This window comes from Thamnophis sirtalis, unplaced genomic scaffold (genome assembly GCF_051295495.1).
Source record: "Thamnophis sirtalis isolate CommonGarterSnake01/CBP01778 unplaced genomic scaffold, rThaSir2_p1.2 scaffold_9, whole genome shotgun sequence".
NCBI classification, from domain to species: Eukaryota; Metazoa; Chordata; class Lepidosauria; order Squamata; family Natricidae; genus Thamnophis; species Thamnophis sirtalis.
In genome coordinates, this window is record NW_028261389.1 from 5612680 (window position 1) to 5632036 (window position 19357).

The window sequence follows — 19357 nt, forward strand, 5'->3', positions numbered from 1 at the left end:
AGGTAGTGTCATAACAGACACTTGGGATGGTAAACAAAACAATCCAAACTGTACTCTTATAATCTCTTAAATGGAATAACAATAGTATAAGATTGGCAAAGAAAAAGAATAACCATGTGAATGTTTACCTAGAATTGTATGTAAGAGAATAAATGATAGCAAGAATATACAGCACATTATAGCTAAACAATATTTGGTTATACGTAAATAGCTAAGTATAAATATAGAATTATACATAAAAATGGATAACGGATAAAGAGACCATGAATGCAAGATAGAAATGTATAGAAGGGAAAACACTAACTGCAAAGAACTGGATACTGCTGTATATATGATGGAACTTCTCGTTCCTATGTTGTCTTAAGTCATGTGTTTGTTCTTGTTGATGTGTTTATGTGTGTAAAATAAAAACTTTAAAAAAAGAAGAAGCCTCCCTCCCAATTTCCCACAGCAACAAATGGGGCAGGCCTGAAGGCCCGGCGCAAAAGATGGCTTCCAGGCCTGACAGTCACGTGATCAAAACCGGGGATGCTTGGCCCAACGGACTCCCTATTTACGACGGCTTCAGTCTCCCGGGGCCATGCAATCCATTTTTGCCACCTGCTAACAAGCGAAGCCAACGGGGAAGCCAGTTAATGACCGTGCTAGTAACTTAACGACTGCCGTTATTTGCTTAACAGCGGTGGCAAGGTCATAAAACGGGACAAAGCTCGCTTAACAACTGTCTCGCTTAGCAAATGGGAATTCGTCGTTCAGTTGTGGTCTACCTGTACTGAGGAGCCGAGGTGGCGCAGTGGTTAGAGTGCTGTACTGCAGGCTACTTCAGCTGACTTGCTAGTTCTGCAGTTCGGCTGTTCAAATCTCACCGGCTCAGGGTTGACTCAGCCTTCCATCCTTCCGAGGTGGGTAAAATGAGGACCCGGGTTGTTGTTGGGGGCAATATGCTGACTCTGTAAACCGCTTAGAGAGGGCTGAAAGCAATGCCCCCTAGAGTCGGGAACGACTAGCACCTATGTGCGAGGGGAACCTTTACCTTTAGATGGAAAAAATCTGTTGTATTCATTGGGAGGGAAACGAATACTTTAACTAGCATGTTTTGTAGAACCTGGGAAACGGGAAACTAAACAAGAAAAGGAAACAGAATCAGAAATGGAAAATTTTTTTAAAAATGATGATGCATTTCTGATTCCGAAATACTGGAAAAGTTTCAACATGTAACCTTGGACTCAAGAGATATAAACATATCTATCTCCAACCTGGAAACTCTCCAAAACAATGAATAATTAACGCTGGATATTTCCTGATTAAAGGATAATTTTACATGGCAAATGACCCCTGACCTTTCACCTACTTAATATGAACCTGTTATGAACAATTTAAGATTCTTATTAGATATAAAATTTAACGGTCATATGAAATATGAACGCTTTAATATTCATATTAAATAGAAGTATCCTAATAGTCATATCAAATATAAAATATTTCAATGCAGGTAGTCCTCGGCACCACCATAATTGAGCCCAAATTTTCTGTCGCTAAGTGAGACAGTTGTTAAGTGAGTTTGGTCCCGCTTTACTTTTTTTTTTGCCACGAATGTTAAGTGGGGCCAGCCAGAGGTGGTATTTGCTGGTTCTCTGAACTATTCAAAATTTCCGCTACCGGTTCTCCAGAATCTGCTCCGGAGCCACATGTGGCTCTTTCGTCACTGTGCTGCAGCTCCCTATTGCCTGCACAATTTGATAGGGCTTTTAGATAGGACAGGTAGAGGAAAAAAGCAATGGATCACTGCAGTGGTGGGTTCTGGGCGGTTTCCAGCAAATCCAGCCCAGAGCAAATAATGAGTTTCACTTAATGACTGCTGGGTTTGCTTAATGACTGCTGCATAGAAAGGAAGGTCTGCCGTGTAATGACCTGCTTTGCAACTGTAATTGCCGGCTCAGTTATGGTCGTAACTTGAGGATTATCACTACTCAGATTTCAACGCTTTACTGCAGTGTAAATAAATAAATTACGTTGCAATAATCAATAGATTATTATTGCATGTAAAGCCTGATTGATGGGGCCAATTGTTGCATAATTTAAAAATCTCCCTCCGGCTGAGCTCATCCCCTTGTGACTATGCGAATGATGATGGTTACCTGGGCTTAGAATTAAGTTTCCATTCCTTTTTGGGTGAATTCGTTTTTTGTACAACTTCTCAGTCAAGACCCTGGCTGGGATTTCCTTGTGGTCTTCCATCTAAGTTATTAGCCAACTCCAACCCTCCTTAAAACAGCCAGTATTGGCCACGAGGTTTCATTCTTAGCAATTCAGCCGTGGGATCGAAGGTTATCTAAATTTTAATCTTCCTCTTTCTCTCCACCCAGCCCAGCTGACAGGGGAAAACAGGAGGAGAAGGAAGTATTAGATAGGTTACCGGCCTCAAGCTATTTATCAAAATAGCAAAAGAAGGAAACAAACAGAACAGAATAGAATAAACTTTATTGTTATTTTAAATGTACACTAATCGGTGTAGATTAAAAGGAAATTTCATTGCATGCAGCTCTCCAAGGAGTCACCTCCTCCAATATACAGTACATTAGGGATGGAGAACCTTTTTGGTATTTGAGTGACCAAACCAGAACGGGCATGCATGCACCAGTGGTGGGAGACAACCGGTACCCCCTGGTAGAGGCGTCACCGACAAAAGGGCGCCCGACAAAACCGCGAGTTCTAAACCGTGCAGACAAATGAGCGCTGAATCGCATCGACAACAGCGCGGCGACAGAAGCGCACTGTGAACATAACCCTAACCCTAAACGTAACGCTAACCCTAAACCTAACCCTTACCTTAAATCGCCCTTCTGTCGGCGCGCTGTTGTTGGCGCGTTGATATCGTGGTTTTAGCGATGCGTTTTTGTCATGCACGCTTTTGTCAGGTCACGCCTGTAGTTAAAAAACCCCTCCCCCCCCAGCCACCACATGCACTAAAATAAGACTGGCCACAAAAATAATTTCTCCCCGAAAACATCGTAACACAGCAGCAGCACCTCAAAAATAATAAGACCTCCCCGGAAATGAGGCCAAGCACTTATTTTGGGGGGGATCAGAAGGAAATAATAAGTTAAAACCAATCCACAAACTTGGAAAACTAACCTTGACCCTCACCCTCCACCCAAACTATTGATATATCCGCCACACCACAAGTTAACTTACCTTTTCCAGTCTACTATTTTGGAAAATGTGAGAAGGAAGCCGAATTCTGGATACATCACAAGCCACACATTCAAAGTATAAGCCTCAAGTAGTCATGTCTTCTCGGCGTTGAGCCTCTGAGCAATTTGGAAACGAGTTTTATCTGGCGCTGTGATAGACTGAACCATCTCTCTTCTGGAGATGCAGTTTGCAGAAAGACATTTGATCAGATCTTCTCAACTCTTTAACGCCTTCTTCACCCTGCAAGTAGCAAAAATTGCAGACACACACACACACCCTATTCATCTAGGACGTTGTATTTTCAAATAAGGGTGTTTCAGCTGTGGTTGTTGGAGGAAACTGTTTATCTCTCCGGTTGAAAAACCTGACCCACAATTTTACTATCTATTGTATCAGCTCCTCCTAAAATCATGAGGCATCATCCCTTTATGGCTTTTATTCTTCTAGACTTAGAATAGAATAACAGAATTGGAAGGGACCTTTGGAGGTCTTCTAGTCCAACCCCCTGCTTAGGCAGGAAACCTTACACCACTTTAGACAAATGGCTATCCAACATCTTCTTAAATCTTCCAGCATTGGAGAATTCACAACTTCTGGAAGCAAGTTGTCCCATTGGTTAATTGTTCTCACTGTCAGGAAACTTATCCTTAGTTCTAAGTTGCTTCTCTTCTTGGTTAGTTTCCACCCATTGCTTCTTGTTTTAACCTCAGGTGCCTTGGAGAATAGTGACTTTCTCTTCTTTGTAGCAGCCCCTGAGATGCTGGAACATTGCTATCATGGTCTCCCCTAGTCCTTCTTTTCATTAAACTAGACATACCCAGTTCCTGCAACCGTTCTTCATATGTTTGAGCCTCCAGTCCCCTAATCCTCTTTGTTGCTCTTCTCTGCACTCTTTCTAGAGTCTCAACATCTTTTTTTACATTGTGGCAAATAAAACTGAATGCCGGATTCCAAGTGTGGCCTTATCAAGGCATTATTCTTCTATGTGTTGTGCCAATTATAGAGATTTCCAAATTCTGTGCCAAGGAAAACTGGCACCAGCTGCTGCAAGGACCGAAATACGCAAATAGAGATATCCTTGTCTTTATCTTTTCATTTCACTTCATCCTGATGTTTACAGTTCTCTCCCTCCAAGCCTGGCCGTTATCTTATTTTTGAACGTGCATTGCCTTGAGTTACTTATAAATTAATAAAGGTGGGATGGACATCTGGTATATAAATCAAGAAGTGAGGCTGTGATCCAAGAAACCAAGTTTTGTAGGCTAACAAAATGATGTTACAACGAACCCAAATATGATAATTCACAAAGAACCTGACCGGACGTGAGCAATCTAGCACCTGTTTTCCACACACCATTTAGTCTAGTGGTTAAGGCCCAGGCTAGAAACTGGGAGTCTGTGAATTCTAGTCCCACTTTAGGCATGAGAGTTAGCAAGGCGACTTTGAGCCAATCAAGAAGAGATGGTGAATTCTAGTCCCACCTTAGGCACGAAAGCCAGCTGGGTGACTTTGGGTTATCACTAGGAGACTGGGAATTCTAGTCCTGACTTAGACAAGAAAGCCGGCTGAGTGAACTTGGGCCATTCACTCTCTCTCTCAGCCCAACCAACCTCACAGGGTTGTCGTTATGCCTTGTCAGTAAACTCCCACCATCTTCTATCGATCAAACCATTCTACATATAGAAGTCTCGCTGGCATTATCACTTATAAAAACAAAGGGGTTTTTGTCAATCGGTCCCCAAAAACATTTCCGGCTACAGTTGTATATTAATCTATAGAATCTTCTGAATTTGTGCATTTGAATCCATTTTTAAAAAAGCGTTTTTTTTACATATCCACCAAGAGTCATCATCCCCTCTTGTTCACATTTCCACCGTAAATATTTTTATATACATCCATTTTTCCAGTGGCAAATACCAACAACAGATAACCTTACAAAAATTAAGACTATAATGTAGTGTGGATTTTGGTTTTTTCCATCCGTATGTTGGTTTTTGTTTGAATTAGTGCATTTTTATCTTTTGCATTGTTATGAGCCACCTGGAGTGGGGGACACCAAAATTGAATTAAGGTGGAAAGAAGACACATTTTATGTCAAAACCTGTATTTAAAAAAAATAGTAATTAAATTTAATCTGAATTTAAAAGAAAAAATCTTCTGGAACAAAGTGATTGGTTTCGCCCAACCTCAACTCAAGAGATGTCGAAAGTGTCTTTTAATAACGCACATTTAAAACGGTCAACATTTCACTTGCAATGTCTTAGAGCTGCCGTTTTGACATTTCTGACCTACATTGATGAAATGCAAGGACTTTTTGTCGATTTATCAGCCAAATGAACAGGCAGTATCATCGATGCACTGAGTGGGCATACTTTCTAGCCCAATTATTATTATTTGAAGGTAGTGGAGTTTACTGCTGTGTTGCAGGATTTATTTAAAGGAACTGCACTCACGTGCAACTGTGCACACGAGGAATGCAATGTGCACCCAGTGAAAAATGCACAGTCGTCGGGGTTGAAGGCAAGATAATTCGGTCAGCAGAGAATAAACAGCTCCCTTGTTCACCAGCTCAGATTTTGCATTGCAAATTGCAGTGTTTCTCCTCCAAAGAGAGGAAGGGAAAATCTACTTGTGCAGAGCAATTGCAGTCTCAGCAAACCCCAGCAGACAATCGCTTTGATTTGAGAAGCTTTCCCAGAAAATCAGGGCAAAATTCGGACTATCTTTCCTCTTTTTGTTTTTTTGCTTTGCACGCAACCCAACCGACCGTTAAAAGTCCCCATTAGAATTTGCGACTTCTTCTTTACGGCAATTGCAAATAGGGCCCGGGCTGGAATTTCCCAAATAGTAATTGAGGTCGCGGGCGGGGGGGGGGGAGGACAGCTTGCAAGTCAAACTTCAGCTCATGAAATAAAATATGCAACGAGGTTGGAACGACTCACAATCTCTTATCAATGTAGGTTCATTACAGCGGTCAGGCGATTTGGCTGGAAATGTCCTTTTCAAGATAGTTGAGAAAGTTTTCTCTCTCGAACCCCCCCCTTCATTTTGAAGTTGGTATAGTCCCAAGGTATATTTTGCTTGCTTTGCCGAGCCAGCTTTGCTCATTTCAGGGCGGGCGGGGCAGAAGAAAGCCCGGGCTGGAATTTCCCAAATAGTAATTGAGGTCGCGGGCGGGGGGGGAGGACAGCTTGCAAGTCAAACTTCAGCTCATGAAATAAAATATGCAACGAGGTTGGAACGACTCACAATCTCTTATCAATGTAGTTTCATTACAGCGGTCAGGAGATTTGGTTGGAAATGTCCTTTTCCAGATAGTTGAGAAAGTTTTCTCTCTCGAACCCCCCCCTTCATTTTGAAGTTGGTATAGTCCCAAGGTATATTTTGCTTGCTTTGCCGAGCCAGCTTTGCTCATTTCAGGGCGGGCGGGGCAGAAGAAAGCCCGGGCTGGAATTTCCCAAATAGTAATTGAGGTCGCGGGCGGGGGGGGGAGGACAGCTTGCAAGTCAAACTTCAGCTCATGAAATAAAATATGCAACGAGGTTGGAACGACTCACAATCTCTTATCAATGTAGTTTCATTACAGCGGTCAGGAGATTTGGTTGGAAATGTCCTTTTCCAGATAGTTGAGAAAGTTTTCTCTCTCGAACCCCCCCCTTCATTTTGAAGTTGGTATAGTCCCAAGGTATATTTTGCTTGCTTTGCCGAGCCAGCTTTGCTCATTTCAGGGGCGGGCGGGGCAGAAGAACGTTGGAGCATGTTAAGCTCAAACAATCGCTTTTTATTTTCCTGTTGCGTTAGGGGACCGTTTTGCAATTCTCTTTTCGTTATTTTCGGTTCGTTATGAGATGGGGTTTTATTGAGGGAGCCTGAATATCTATTTATCAAGAAAACCATTGTTTCTACAGCTTTTTCCTACGTTCAGTCTCAATTATTGGGAATTTTTCTTAGTTAAAAGTGGAAGAAAAGGCTTTTTATAAACAAGAGTTTTTCCGGTTTTTTCCTTCAAACCCAGATGTGTTTTTTTTTTCTAAATCTCATGCTGGGTTTCTATATCTTTTTTAAAATTCAACCAAGTTTAGGCTTCTTAAATCTCTTACTTTAAAATTCAACTAGTCTTTTCTGCACGCCACATTATCTTGTACGTTTAAGCCGGGTAAAACCAAAGTCAGTTCAAAGCTGGTTTATTGCGTTTTTTTATACCTGAGTTTTCTGTAGAATTTGGGTTTTTTTGGACCAGAAAAGCTTAGCATTTTTTAAAATAACGCTGTTTTTCAGTTAATCCTGCAAATGCCACTCCATGGGGAAAGAAGTTGCAGAATAATTAAAAGCAGAATTTGAAAGCAATTTACGTTAAAGTTCTGCAAGTTTTAACTACATTTAAAGAGGTCTCTGCTCGGGTGCAGTCCACCTATTTAATTTTTGGGAAAGGGGATGGTTCAATTCTGCTTAAATTGAGAAACTTCGATGAGATAAAAGGCATGAGATAAAGGCGCTGTTAAAGCAGAAAAAAATAGGCTTCTAACACTTTTCTGAAGCACAAACTTTTGCAAAACTTCTCAAAGATGAAAAGGGGGGGTTGCTTTGTTAAAATTTACTAAAGGATTTGTGTGGGTTTTTCAAGAGAACTACATGCTTCAACTTAAATGGCTGCCTTGCTTGTTTTTAAGGGCTTTTCAACATTTAAATTAAATTTCCTGAGAGATACACATACACACACAAAGGGATTGTCCTTAATTCCCTAGGCCAGTTTCTATTGCCTCGGGTTCATTTTGCCAAAATACCCTCCCTAGTTTCCTTGCTTTGTTCTACAGAACTACAAATTCCTTTCCCCCCCTTCATTTCTTCCTTTTTAAATTCATTAAATTAAAACGTGGGTAGAAAAGGAGAGGCTTTTTCAAACAATTCTACAGTGATGGCAGGCGCTTCGTTGATACGAAGTGGGACACTACCTATATTAACAAAAGGGAGTAAGCCTTTGAGTTGAAGTATGACATTTATTAGGTTTTTATACCACCTTTATATTATATAGAGCAGCAAACCTACTTAATACTCCTTACTCATGTTTTCCACACAATGATAGATGTCCATTAAAAAAAAATCTTTCAAGCAACTTTTTGGCCGGGTCATTTTCCCCACTTGGAACTAAAACCAGAAGAATTTTTCTTCCAACAAGAGTTAAATCCTTGTTTAGTTAAATTAAACTTTAAATGTGTGGGGGGGGGAGCCTTTTCAATTACGGATGCTACTGCTGGGATTTTAAACCAAGATTCTGGGTTTCTTTTAAAATTAAATGAAGTCTAGCCCAACATTAACTTTCTATTTCAGTTATACTGTATATGAAACATAGTAGTTCAAAACTGATTTAAGTTGTTATCTGGGTTTATTCTGAACACAGTTAATGAGGGTTTTTTTAAGGCAACCCTGCTTCTAAGTTATGGGAAAGGAAATGCAGCATAGGCCTAAAAACAGTTTGAAGCCATTAAAAGTTTTACTGAATACATTTATTATAGCTGGCCTGTTTGAACCTCCATATTTATGGCCAAGTGTACGTTTCAAATTTTTGAAGTAATTAGGGGAATGCCCAGGTGATACTTAAGCTCTATTTAGAAGCTTTGCAAGGCGTTCCTCTTGAGTTTTAAGCAAAAAAATCTGCAGTTGGGACTCCTAGTGCTTAATTTTCTCCAGCAGAGGGATTTACAAAAGTTTTTTTCTCTTAAAACATGGGGAATCGGTTGCTTTGCTGGGCTTAAAAGAAAAAAAATATCGGGTGGCTTTCTCTGTTGGACGGCAACCTTTTATGAAAGTCAAATCTTCAAACTTTTTTTAAAATAGCTGTTACAACTCTTAACCAGAAAAAAAATAAAGAAGTTTGGTGTCTGAGCAGGCAGGGCAAAGAGAAATACAATGGTTTTTTCCCCTGTTTTGGATAACTATTGGTTTAACAAAATATACATACTGCACAGTTGGCAGTGTGGAAAGTTATCAGCTAAGTTGCCCCTGGCAGAAATATAATGTTTTATTGCTGCAGTTAAAAAAAAACTACACATTTAAGACCAGGAGCGTGCTCTCTGCATATGCTATATCAGCCTTAAAAGAAGAGATGAGAGATTTGCGATCTCCGGAACTTAAAATATATTATCCACTTAGCTTTTGTTAGCCTCTGCTAACGTTGGAGTGTAAAAACTACCATTGAAGAGATATCTGCCTTTATGCATCATTGATCAATTTGGCCGTTGCACGGTGGTCCATCAGCCTTAATTAGCTCTGGCGTTTTTTGCTTCAGACATGTTAATCGATGGAGGTTTAACTCCTATTGCTCCCTTCCCCATCGCGCACAGTTTGGGCTGTTCATGCCCAGGGAATGACACTTTTTAGATATCCGTGGCATTTTCTCTGGACCTCCGCCACACATCCCTCCTCCGTTATCACAGGCACATCTGATATATCAGTTTGTTGTTTTGCCCGTGATCTTGTAACCGGACCGGTTTGTTCCTCATTGTATATCAGCCTTGTATACAAAATTCAGAAGGCTTCAAAAACTTGATAGTAATTTCGTAATTCCTTTCTGCTTGAGCAACAGTCAGTATGGGCGACTTAAAAGCCCCTTTAACCTTTCTAAAAACCCAAGTTTGCTGAGATACAACTTGAAGCTGTCATTCGTCTGAATAATTTTTATAAGGAAGTCTGCCATTATGAGCTTCTTTGTTGCATCAATCCTAGGTGTGACTTGAAATATACAGGACTTAATTAGTACCCAATTTCACAATCTTTAGGGCAGTAACTTCATTAAGTCAACCTGAAGGTCCTAATAGGTCAATTTGGAGAGCTTTAGATCTCCTAAATTGGCTATTACATAGTGATACTGATCATTTAATGTTGTTATAGTAGTCAGAATAACACTGCTTAATGAAGAAATTAAAACACTTTGCTGCCTATTAAAGTTATGAGACATCCCACTTATTTCAAACATCAAAGGAGAAAAATAGTTAGAGGATGTCTGAAAAGATTGTTCAGCGCTACCAAATATCCTTGAGAATGTATATATGTTATGTGTCTGTCTATATTGCAGGATTACTTCATTTTAACAAAACATCAGTTCAGAATCCTTCAACTATGCTGAGGTTGCAAATTCCGAAATTCAAAATGTGAAAATCTAAGCTGATCTTGATTAAATTCAGAAATTTTAGGCTGGTCTGGAATGCTGAAAAGCACCCTAGAAAGCAGTGGGAATAAAATATTACTACTACGGTGTTACCAAGAAAACTTGCACTGGCCATATCTAGAGATCTCTAGGTCTCAAAAGGGATATTTCTGTACAGAATTTGCAGAAACTGGTAAAAGAATGAGGCCCTTTTCAGCCTTTTAGCTTCAGAGGAGATTTTTTTTGTTTATTTAAGGAAATTTAAAGAATGGATGCCTTTTCAGCATTTTACAGCATTGTATGAAATTAAGACAAAGGGTAGCAACTCTTTTGGATAGATAAGTGTAGTTAGAATTTTGCCAGCATGTCATAAATGTAGACAAAATGGCTGATGGAGGAAGCTCATTCATAAAATGGCTGCCACAATGGCATAAAAACTATTAGTAGTACTCGGAGAAGCTTTTATCTTGGTTTGCTTGGATGTTCTCTGCCTCCACAGTAGGACACATTTCCAAGCAAAGTCCTGGACTGAAATTATAACCACATTTTTTATTTTATGAGAAATGTTTGCCGATGCCAGGGGCATTCTTGTAAATGTGATTGTAAAACCTGGCATTCAGCGTTTCCCTTTTCTATTTTTCTTTTTTCAATTAAAAGATTAAATGATAAGATCAGGTTGAGCTAGAAGCTATGCAGACCTCATGTGTCGAACATATCTGTACTCATAGCATACTGCTTATTCCTAGATTAGGAGCTATTGCCTTTTTTTTCTTACCAGACAGAAACCCAACAATATATATATACCATTAAAAAAGTTACAATGGCGGGTTACTATATATCTAGAACATCTCCCACACTTTTGGACTATTATAAGGAAACTCTACATGGGTTGCCTTTGAAGATTAATCAGTAATTTTAAAAAAACCTACTGGAAAAAAAGCATTTCCTGAATAATGACATCAAGAATCCTTGAATGAAGACAAATCAATCAAAGTTCTTGAAAATAACAAAGGTTGAAGGCTGAATATAGAAACAATTAAAAATTATTTGTTAATTAGAAGCCTAGGTCAATATATGGTCAAAATTTGAAGGATATAAAAGGAAAAGCTGATAGAAAAAAACCCCACATGGAAATTGGTTATCAGGAATGTTAAACAAAAAAAATTTGAAGGCTTTATTTTAATGTCTCAGAAAGAAGCTTTGCCATTAATTGAATGAAGGTGAAAATTCTATATGTAACAAACAACAGAAAATGACTTGGTTGTATAAAAAGGATAAAACAACCATTGATCCAAAGGCTGTGGTTGAATGTCACAAATTTATTACAAACAGTATCATAAGCAAAGTTGCTAAGTCTGGTTTTGAATATTGTAAAAACTATTGAGACTATCAAAGTGAGAAAGTTTTGGAAAATGAGCAGTTCCATAATATGCCTTACGTTGAAGGGGGAAAGTCTGGTTCATTGATATTGCTATTCTAGGTGATCCAGGATTGAAGAACAACAATTGGGGGGGAAAAGATGAAATACTGGATTAAAGTTGACCGCTTATGGGAAAAATCTGTTGCTATGCCAACTGACATTAGTTACCTAAAAGGATTTCCTCAATATCAGGACATAGGAATTTTATCTTAACATCCTAATTTTATTTTTAAACCTCCTGGGTACGGTCCATATTCTTAGGTTCTATAATATATATATATTATAGAACCAGTCCAGAATGTTTTGAACGCAATGTTTTGTACCAAGATTGCAAATCCACTTGTTTTCCAGTTATAATATTACTTATCCACCGGTTGGAAACTCTACTGTAATCTTTATCTAAACTTCTTCCTCAATCTGTGATCAATACACTCCGTCTCAAGGTCTCTTTCAAGGGAAACAAGTCGGCAGCAATTGCCTCTCCCTTTCGTTGCATTCTGGGAAATGTAGTTTCCTACCGGCTTTCCGGTCAAACGCGTGAAGACCTACTGGGAATTGTAGTTCTATCGTCTTGCCCCAAGGCTTGCTGGGAAGAGTAGTTTCTCTAACTGCACAGTCAGCCTGGCCTTTTTAACAGCCGTTTCTGGGGAAGTCATGGTGGGGGGGACTGTTTATTGGACTTTCGCTTTCCCCCGGGTAAGTTTATTTTCTCTGGGGGTTGTTTTCCCAAACTCCTCTCTCCTCCCATCCTGAAACGCGTTGGTCATTGGGAATTGTTGTGTTTCTCGGTGGAAAAACATTGAAACATTCAGCAGGGTATGGAAATTAGATTTGCCAGGGATGATTTTCAATGTTAATCATTCCTAAAGAATGGTACCTTTTGAGCCATGCACAGAATGCAGCTGTGTTATAATAAGTACGTTTTCATTTGTCGCACCAGCTTATGGAAGCAAATTTGACAGTTTATGTAGGAGTATCATTTTTAGTCTGTCTTTAGCTAGCCTATTTTGACCTACAGCTTTGAAAGTTTTGATGACAACTGTACGCTACCTTGTAATAAGTCCAGTAAACTGCACCTGTCTTTTTGGCATGTGATAATTAATGTACATTCTAAAACACATACAATGGTATCATAAAAGTGGAGCATTAATGTTTTACTGCTGTAATATTGCTTGTTTTAGAAACTTAGCAGCAGAGTATTAATAGGTTTTTTTTGTGGTGATCAAAGCCACATTTCCTGATCTTTTAACTATTATGTATGCTTTCTTGACGGCTGTAGAAAATTATTTCCTTTGTATATATGCTTCAGAAGATTTTGAGTGAATGATCTTCCGAGGAAGGATAATTTTGACATACCATAGCCTTCCCATACTTGTCCAATAGGTTTATTGGATTCAACTTTCCATAATTTTCAGAAAGTTAAAATTTATCACATCTGAAGTGCAGTTGGCTAGGAAAAGCTGGACTGCCTTCATATTGTTACACTATGGATAACTATAACACACAATTTCCTAACAGAAAGATCTGTGTGTACATCTTAACAAAGTGGCTGTATTCATTCCGATCAGTATAGATGATCGAAAATAGAAATATGAGATGGGCAATCATGTTCCTCTCCTTAACCCCTCTCCCCATAGGGTGTACTTATTTACCACTGCAGTGATTAAAATAAAGAGACATTTGGCTGCTTCTAGGTCTTTTAAAACTTTGATGTATTATTTTTATTATTATTATTTTGTTTTCAATCCTATAGTGCTTAAGAATACCCATAATTTGCTTGGGCTTCTGGGAAACATTTAATATTGTGATGCACTCAGGGCATTTGTGTTGCCAATAATGAACAAAGCTTTGGTCAACAATTGGCTGGGCTTCCCTAGCATCTGACAAGGGCGGGGCAGCCAGGAGAATCTTGGATGAGCTGTGATCCTAGAGAAAGCTTAGCAGGCGTAAGAGCTGGAGAAGGAAGGGACAAGAAGAGAAAACAAAGCAGGGGAGGTTGAGAAGACATGAGGTCTATCTAACAAAATTGGACTTTGAGAACCAAGGATGTTCTACAAGGAAGAGGCTTTGAGGACAAGAATTGCTGTGAGACCCAACTACACAAAGGGAGGATCTACGGGTGCCTGGAAGGGCCAGAAGTGAAGCTAATGCCATTCCTTGTTATCTGCTGGTGGGATTGTACTGATGGGGGATACATTCTCTATTCATGCTTTTTCTTAATGGGGTTTTTTTATTTGTCTCCAGGGTTGATCTCCTGGGAACGGCCTTTCAGGCCAGTTTGGATGTGATGTCTGGGAATCTGGCCCAAAATGAGACATCTACAGTTTATCATGAGAGGCAGCGCCTGGAGCTGTGTGCCGTCCACGCCCTTAACAATGTCCTGCAGGAGCGACTCTTTACCCAAGAGATAGCTGACGAAATCTGTAAAAGTTAAGTTGTTTGGGTGGTTTAGTTTGCCTCTCTTTGGGACTGATTATTCCCATATTTAGGATCTTTAGGGGAGCATCATCTCTACAAGAGTCAAGTTGCTCTTAACTTTTTTATACCAATCTTAAAAAACATCAAACCTGGAAAGGATCTTTTTATGGATCCAGGTAGGAACTAAAAGAAGTGAGTCAAAATGAAGAGGGGGGAAAAATATCCCAAGGTTTTAAAACTTTGGGCGTCAAATTAATTTATCTTAACATTTATGCCAGTGAGTTTGATATGTATACATCGTCTGTTTTTATGATGTAAGCCTACTAGTTGAAAATTCATTCAGAAACATGATTGGAGCTCTCTGTTCAGCGAGAAGTGTTTAAAATAGCTTCTGTATACCCCAGAATATCACTTTAGGAAAGTGGAGAAGAAGGATGGAGTTTGAAATGTTGATTTTGTTTAATTTAAATATCTTGTCTATATTCAGTCTTAGAATTCCATCTTTTCCTTAGGAAGAAGGATGGTGGTTTGTTGGTTTGAGTTTCTGTGGCGCACTCTTAACTGACGAGATAGGTGGGGTGAAACTGTTTCATGCCCTTTTTCCGTTGGAGATTATGAGAGCTATAGACTCCCCAAGTTCCATGTGGAATTGTGCTTGAAATGAATTATACATAAGCTTTTATCTTAGGGAACCCCCATAAAAGTACTCTATTGCTGGAGCCAAATCTCCTTATGCCCTTCCAGGTCTCCTGGCTTATTTAATGCAAACTCTGCGGGTCTCCTGATAGTAGCGGATGGATAATTGAGCTTGTCAAATCTTCAGTAATATAAAGTGGCTTCTCTTTTTTTTAAAAAAGTAAAAGCTATTTAGGAGTACTAAAAAAGGCTCCATCACTTTTTGCTTAACTTGCATTTTTCAAGCGCCTGAAAGAGGAACAACACCGCCTTCTTTTGTTTCTTTGGAAACTTGACTAATTGTGCTCAGGGCAAAGCAAGGTTTGATGGAGAAGGAAGATTTGACCCTGGATAAATAAAATAGACTCTTCCAGCATGAATGGCTGGGAATCTTTTTATGTATTCATTTAAAACTATTGGCATTATGACACATTGTTTAGTACAATTAAGATAATATCTTAAGATTTCAGCAATATTTCAGTGGAAGCTACAAGTAGGCCTCAAATATTGGATCTGCTTCAGTCGAGGTCGGTTGATTTATTGTTCATTTATACCACTCTTACTCTGGGGCAAGTAGGAATCTGCGGCTTCCCTAGAGTATCCTATGTCTCTGGAAAAGCCCAAGGCACTAGCTGAACCCTTCGGGATTGGGCGGCCTATAAATTTAATAAATAAATACATATATAAAGAAGTGTAACATCCTTTATTAATTTTTTCCTGAAGTAGCTCCTTAGGAGTATTAAGATTTTGCCAGCTTGGCATGAACAAAAAGTTAATACATGAAATGTATTATTAATACATGAAATTATTAATACATGAAATTAATATTTCAGGACTTTTTCTGTTAAAACCAGATACACATGTTGCATTTGTAACCAGAATGATGTTAAAGTACGCTCCTTATGTTTATTTCTCAAGAATCCGTCCGTACCCCCACCAAAAACTCTTCCCGTACCCCTGGGGGTACGCGTACCACACTTTGGGAAACACTGCCCTATGGCTCTTGGGGGTCTCATGTATGCATCTGAGAAAATAAAAGACGACAGGTCATTGCAATTCAGTACTTTTTTTTTTTTTTTAGAAAGAGCCTCTTCTGAAAACAAAAAAAGCTAAAGTAATTTAAGGAATGTAATACGGAGCATACTGGTAGCCTCCATGGGGGGGGTATAAAAAAGATACTCCCTAAATAACTTTTCTAGCAATTGGATCAGCCCATGAATACAGTGGAAACCATTTGTGAGCGAGAGTCCCTATTATACTCTTTAAGCATTCCAGATGTGCTCCTGATGCTTAGGGGAGGCCCTCTTTTCCCAAACCCTCTCCGGTGATGTCTTTCCTCTTTCCACCCCCACAGGCTGGCTCCTGATGCCAGGTGGAACCCACACCGTAGCTTTCTGGGGACAGGGAACTATGACGTTAATGTCATCATGGCAGCTCTTCAGAGTGTGGGGTTTGAAGCCGTTTGGTGGGATAAACGAAGGTACTTTTTCTAGATACTTTTTCTGAACAACTCTGAATTAACCATTCTATTTTTTCTTAAGAGCAAGCGTCTTGTCATTCTCTTACTTCTGTGTTCTTCTCTTGCTAACTATCCTTGCTGATTCCTCCCCTCCCCTTCACGCCTCTTTGCTTAAGGCAGCTTATAATTTAAAAACGACATTGTGCCGTAGCATTTTTGAGGCGTAATTGCTAATCTTTTCTTTTTGGTGGTGCTTCTTCACTGATTGACTAAGCTGGGAGCTGCTTCCTATGATGTGAGGCCATCCTTTTCTGGCCATTTCAGAATTGTGTGTGTGTGTGTGTTTTTTTTTTTTTAAATCTTCTCGCCAGCTTAATCTACTTGCTCTGCCAAGCTCCTTTTCTCCCTTTGTCTCATAGACCCCTCGAGCAGTTGTCCCTGGCGGGGCTGGTTGGCTTCATTGTGAACGTCCCTTCCAATGTGTGCCTGGGTTTTCTGTCTCTCCCTGTGAGGCGTCGCCACTGGATTGCTGTGCGTCAGCTTGATGGCATCTATTATAATCTTGACTCCAAACTGAAGGCACCAGCACCAATTGGTGGTGAAGCTGACCTCAGGTACCAACGCGGTGGCAGTCAAGATGTAGCTGCAATGATGTCATTGCCTCCATTTTCTTGTTTTACTTCCATATTATCAGTGGTGGGTTTCAAAAAACGTTGAAGCGTCTTCCGTAGCTGTGGCTTGCTTTCCGGGTCCACTAGTGGAACCCTCTTCTAACCGGTTCGGTAGATTTGACGAACCGGTTCTGCCGAACCGGTAGGAACCCACCTCTGCATATTATGAATTCAAAGTGATTTATCTAAAATATAACACAGGATAGATACATAAGCAATACCAAATACCGTGTAATAAAACCCTACTGAATATAAAAGTTGAAAGTTGCTAAAAGGATTAAAAACTGACTGCTCTTAAGTAGCCACATCTCTGCCTACTTTTGAGCAACATTCCACAATGCGTTTTTTAGGATGAAGCTTGGAGAAAGCTAAAAGTCCTTGGAGAACTGTGCTGGGATGGTGGGAATGATGGTTAGAAGGCTCACTCACAGGAGACCCTGCTGGATTCCTGACGTCGTGTTCTTGTTTTGTCCCCACAGGGTGTTTCTCCAGGAGGTCCTCTCCCAGGGCCCTTGTGAGTTGCTGTTGGTTGTGCCCCATGAGGCAGGCGAAGCCAGGCCTTGGCTGAATACTGTGAGGTGATCCCAGGCCTCCCAAAAGATACTGCCTGGTCTATGAAGATCTTCTTCTCCCTGCCTGCACTCTCTTGCACCACCTACTGCATGTAATGGAGGGGAAGAAGAAGGGAGCACTCCATTCCTGTTTATACTGCTACCCTGGGTGCCGATGAAAGAATCCATCTTACCTTCTCTAAGAAATGATCCTAACTTCCCTCTTATTTCTTGCTTTTTAAAGGCTTTTGGCTGCTTCTGGGATTATGTGAAATAAAGGACATGGCACCTAATGGTGAAGGGTCCCCCCCTATAGCCAATTTCATGATACTTAGGCCTATATACAATCTTCCTTGCAGACAAATAGATCAAAGTTGGGAGTAAGTTTATGCACAGGGCTTGATGGGGATGCCCATCTCTTTATTTTCAGCCTATGATATAAATGCAACAGTAAAAAAATGTGGGTCTCAGTAGACCTGGATGTTGTGCTTTCAGTATTCTCCTATAAAAGCCATTCTGCTAATATATCCAAGAGTTCCTTGGATGAAACAATTTGTTGGACCATTCCTTAAATAATTCACATTTGATTTTGGTGGCGCAGTGGTTAAATGCAGCACTGCAGGCTACTGCTAGATCAGCAGGTCAGCGGTTCAAATCTCACCGGCTCAGGGTTGACTCAGCCTTCCATCCTTCCGAGGTGGGTAAAATGAGGACCCAGATTGTTGGGGGCAATATGCTGACTCTCTGTAAACCGCTTAGAGAGGCCTGAAAGGCCTATGAAGCGGTATATAAGTCTACTGCTATTGCTATTTTGGAAAGGGCTGTTCTGGAAAATTGAAGAACCAGATGGGAGAATGAGATGCTTAAGAACTTATTTAAAAAAAAATATAAGAACTGAAGGGTAACTTTTAGTTTGGAAGAGCTATGCAGAAAAGACCTGCCTTCTATCTCAGGTTTCCTTGTGAAACTGAAGGAATATGCGAGGTTTAAGAATTCTAGGGTAGCTGTGGTTGATGTTAAAGAAAGAAGTTGAGAATAATATTCCGCTAGAAACATGATTTAGGAGAAGAGAGTAATAATTCTGTTACTATATTATAGACTCTTAAGGTGCTTCTGTGCCTTTTAATTTATGGCTAACAAATTCAATGGGAAGATTTTCCACAAAATTGATGTCTTAAAATAGTGGCCTTCCTGATCCTCTTGTTTCCAGCATCCTTCCTCATTGGATGGGAATTGTAGTTCAATGCTATTGGGAAGGGTACTAGGAGTACTTGTGCCTATTTAATTTTTGGCTGCCACATAATGAGTAAAGGACAATCTGGCACAGTGGATAAAGAAATGATCCTCCCAGCAAGCGAAAATATTTGCTTTTTCTTCATTTCTTTTATTTCTAAAGGAGAAAAAATCCTACTTGTGCCAGAGAAAAAAGTATATAGTGAAAAGGTCAAATATTAAAATGGGACAAAACAGTGGTCGGGGCATGGGAGACTAATGCACTACCCAGTTATTTATCCAGTTTTATGTGTTTTTATCCTTTTCTAGGCTGCGTTGCCTATTTTGTGAATTAGAAATAAATACATATGCTTTCCAAGTTTTATGTTTTTACCAAAACAAAAAACTTACCTATCAACAACCCTAAAAGGGTAGAAACAAAATGGTGCAATACAAATAAATGTGTGTTTTAGTTTATATATCTGGTAGAATGTGATTTGCGGGGTGGGAGAAGAAGATTATATCCCATTTGTGTAGAAAGTTGCACTGACCCACCAGCAAGCCACTGCCGTCACTTTCTATATAGAAAGTTAAAATTAAGTGAGCACAAAA

At 39.8% G+C, this 19357-nt stretch overlaps 1 protein-coding gene across 2 annotated transcripts; it reads left to right on the forward strand.

Annotated features, from left to right (window-relative positions):
- The first annotated feature begins 12334 nt into the window (after positions 1-12334).
- Positions 12335-17826, forward strand: JOSD2 (Josephin domain containing 2). Of its 2 annotated transcripts, XM_087722699.1 has the most exons (5): positions 12335-12455; positions 14004-14187; positions 16205-16332; positions 16731-16925; positions 17462-17826. In XM_087722699.1, exons 2-5 carry the CDS (start codon positions 14047-14049, stop codon positions 17562-17564), a joined length of 567 nt encoding a protein of 188 aa, XP_087578825.1. In that variant the 5' UTR covers positions 12335-12455; positions 14004-14046; the 3' UTR covers positions 17565-17826. The 2 variants fall into 2 exon arrangements, with proteins under 2 accessions (XP_087578825.1, XP_087578826.1); XM_087722700.1 differs by lacking the exons at positions 12335-12455; positions 14004-14187 and adding an exon at positions 15694-15868 and having other exon boundaries at positions 16207-16332.
- Positions 17827-19357: the final 1531 nt, after the last annotated feature.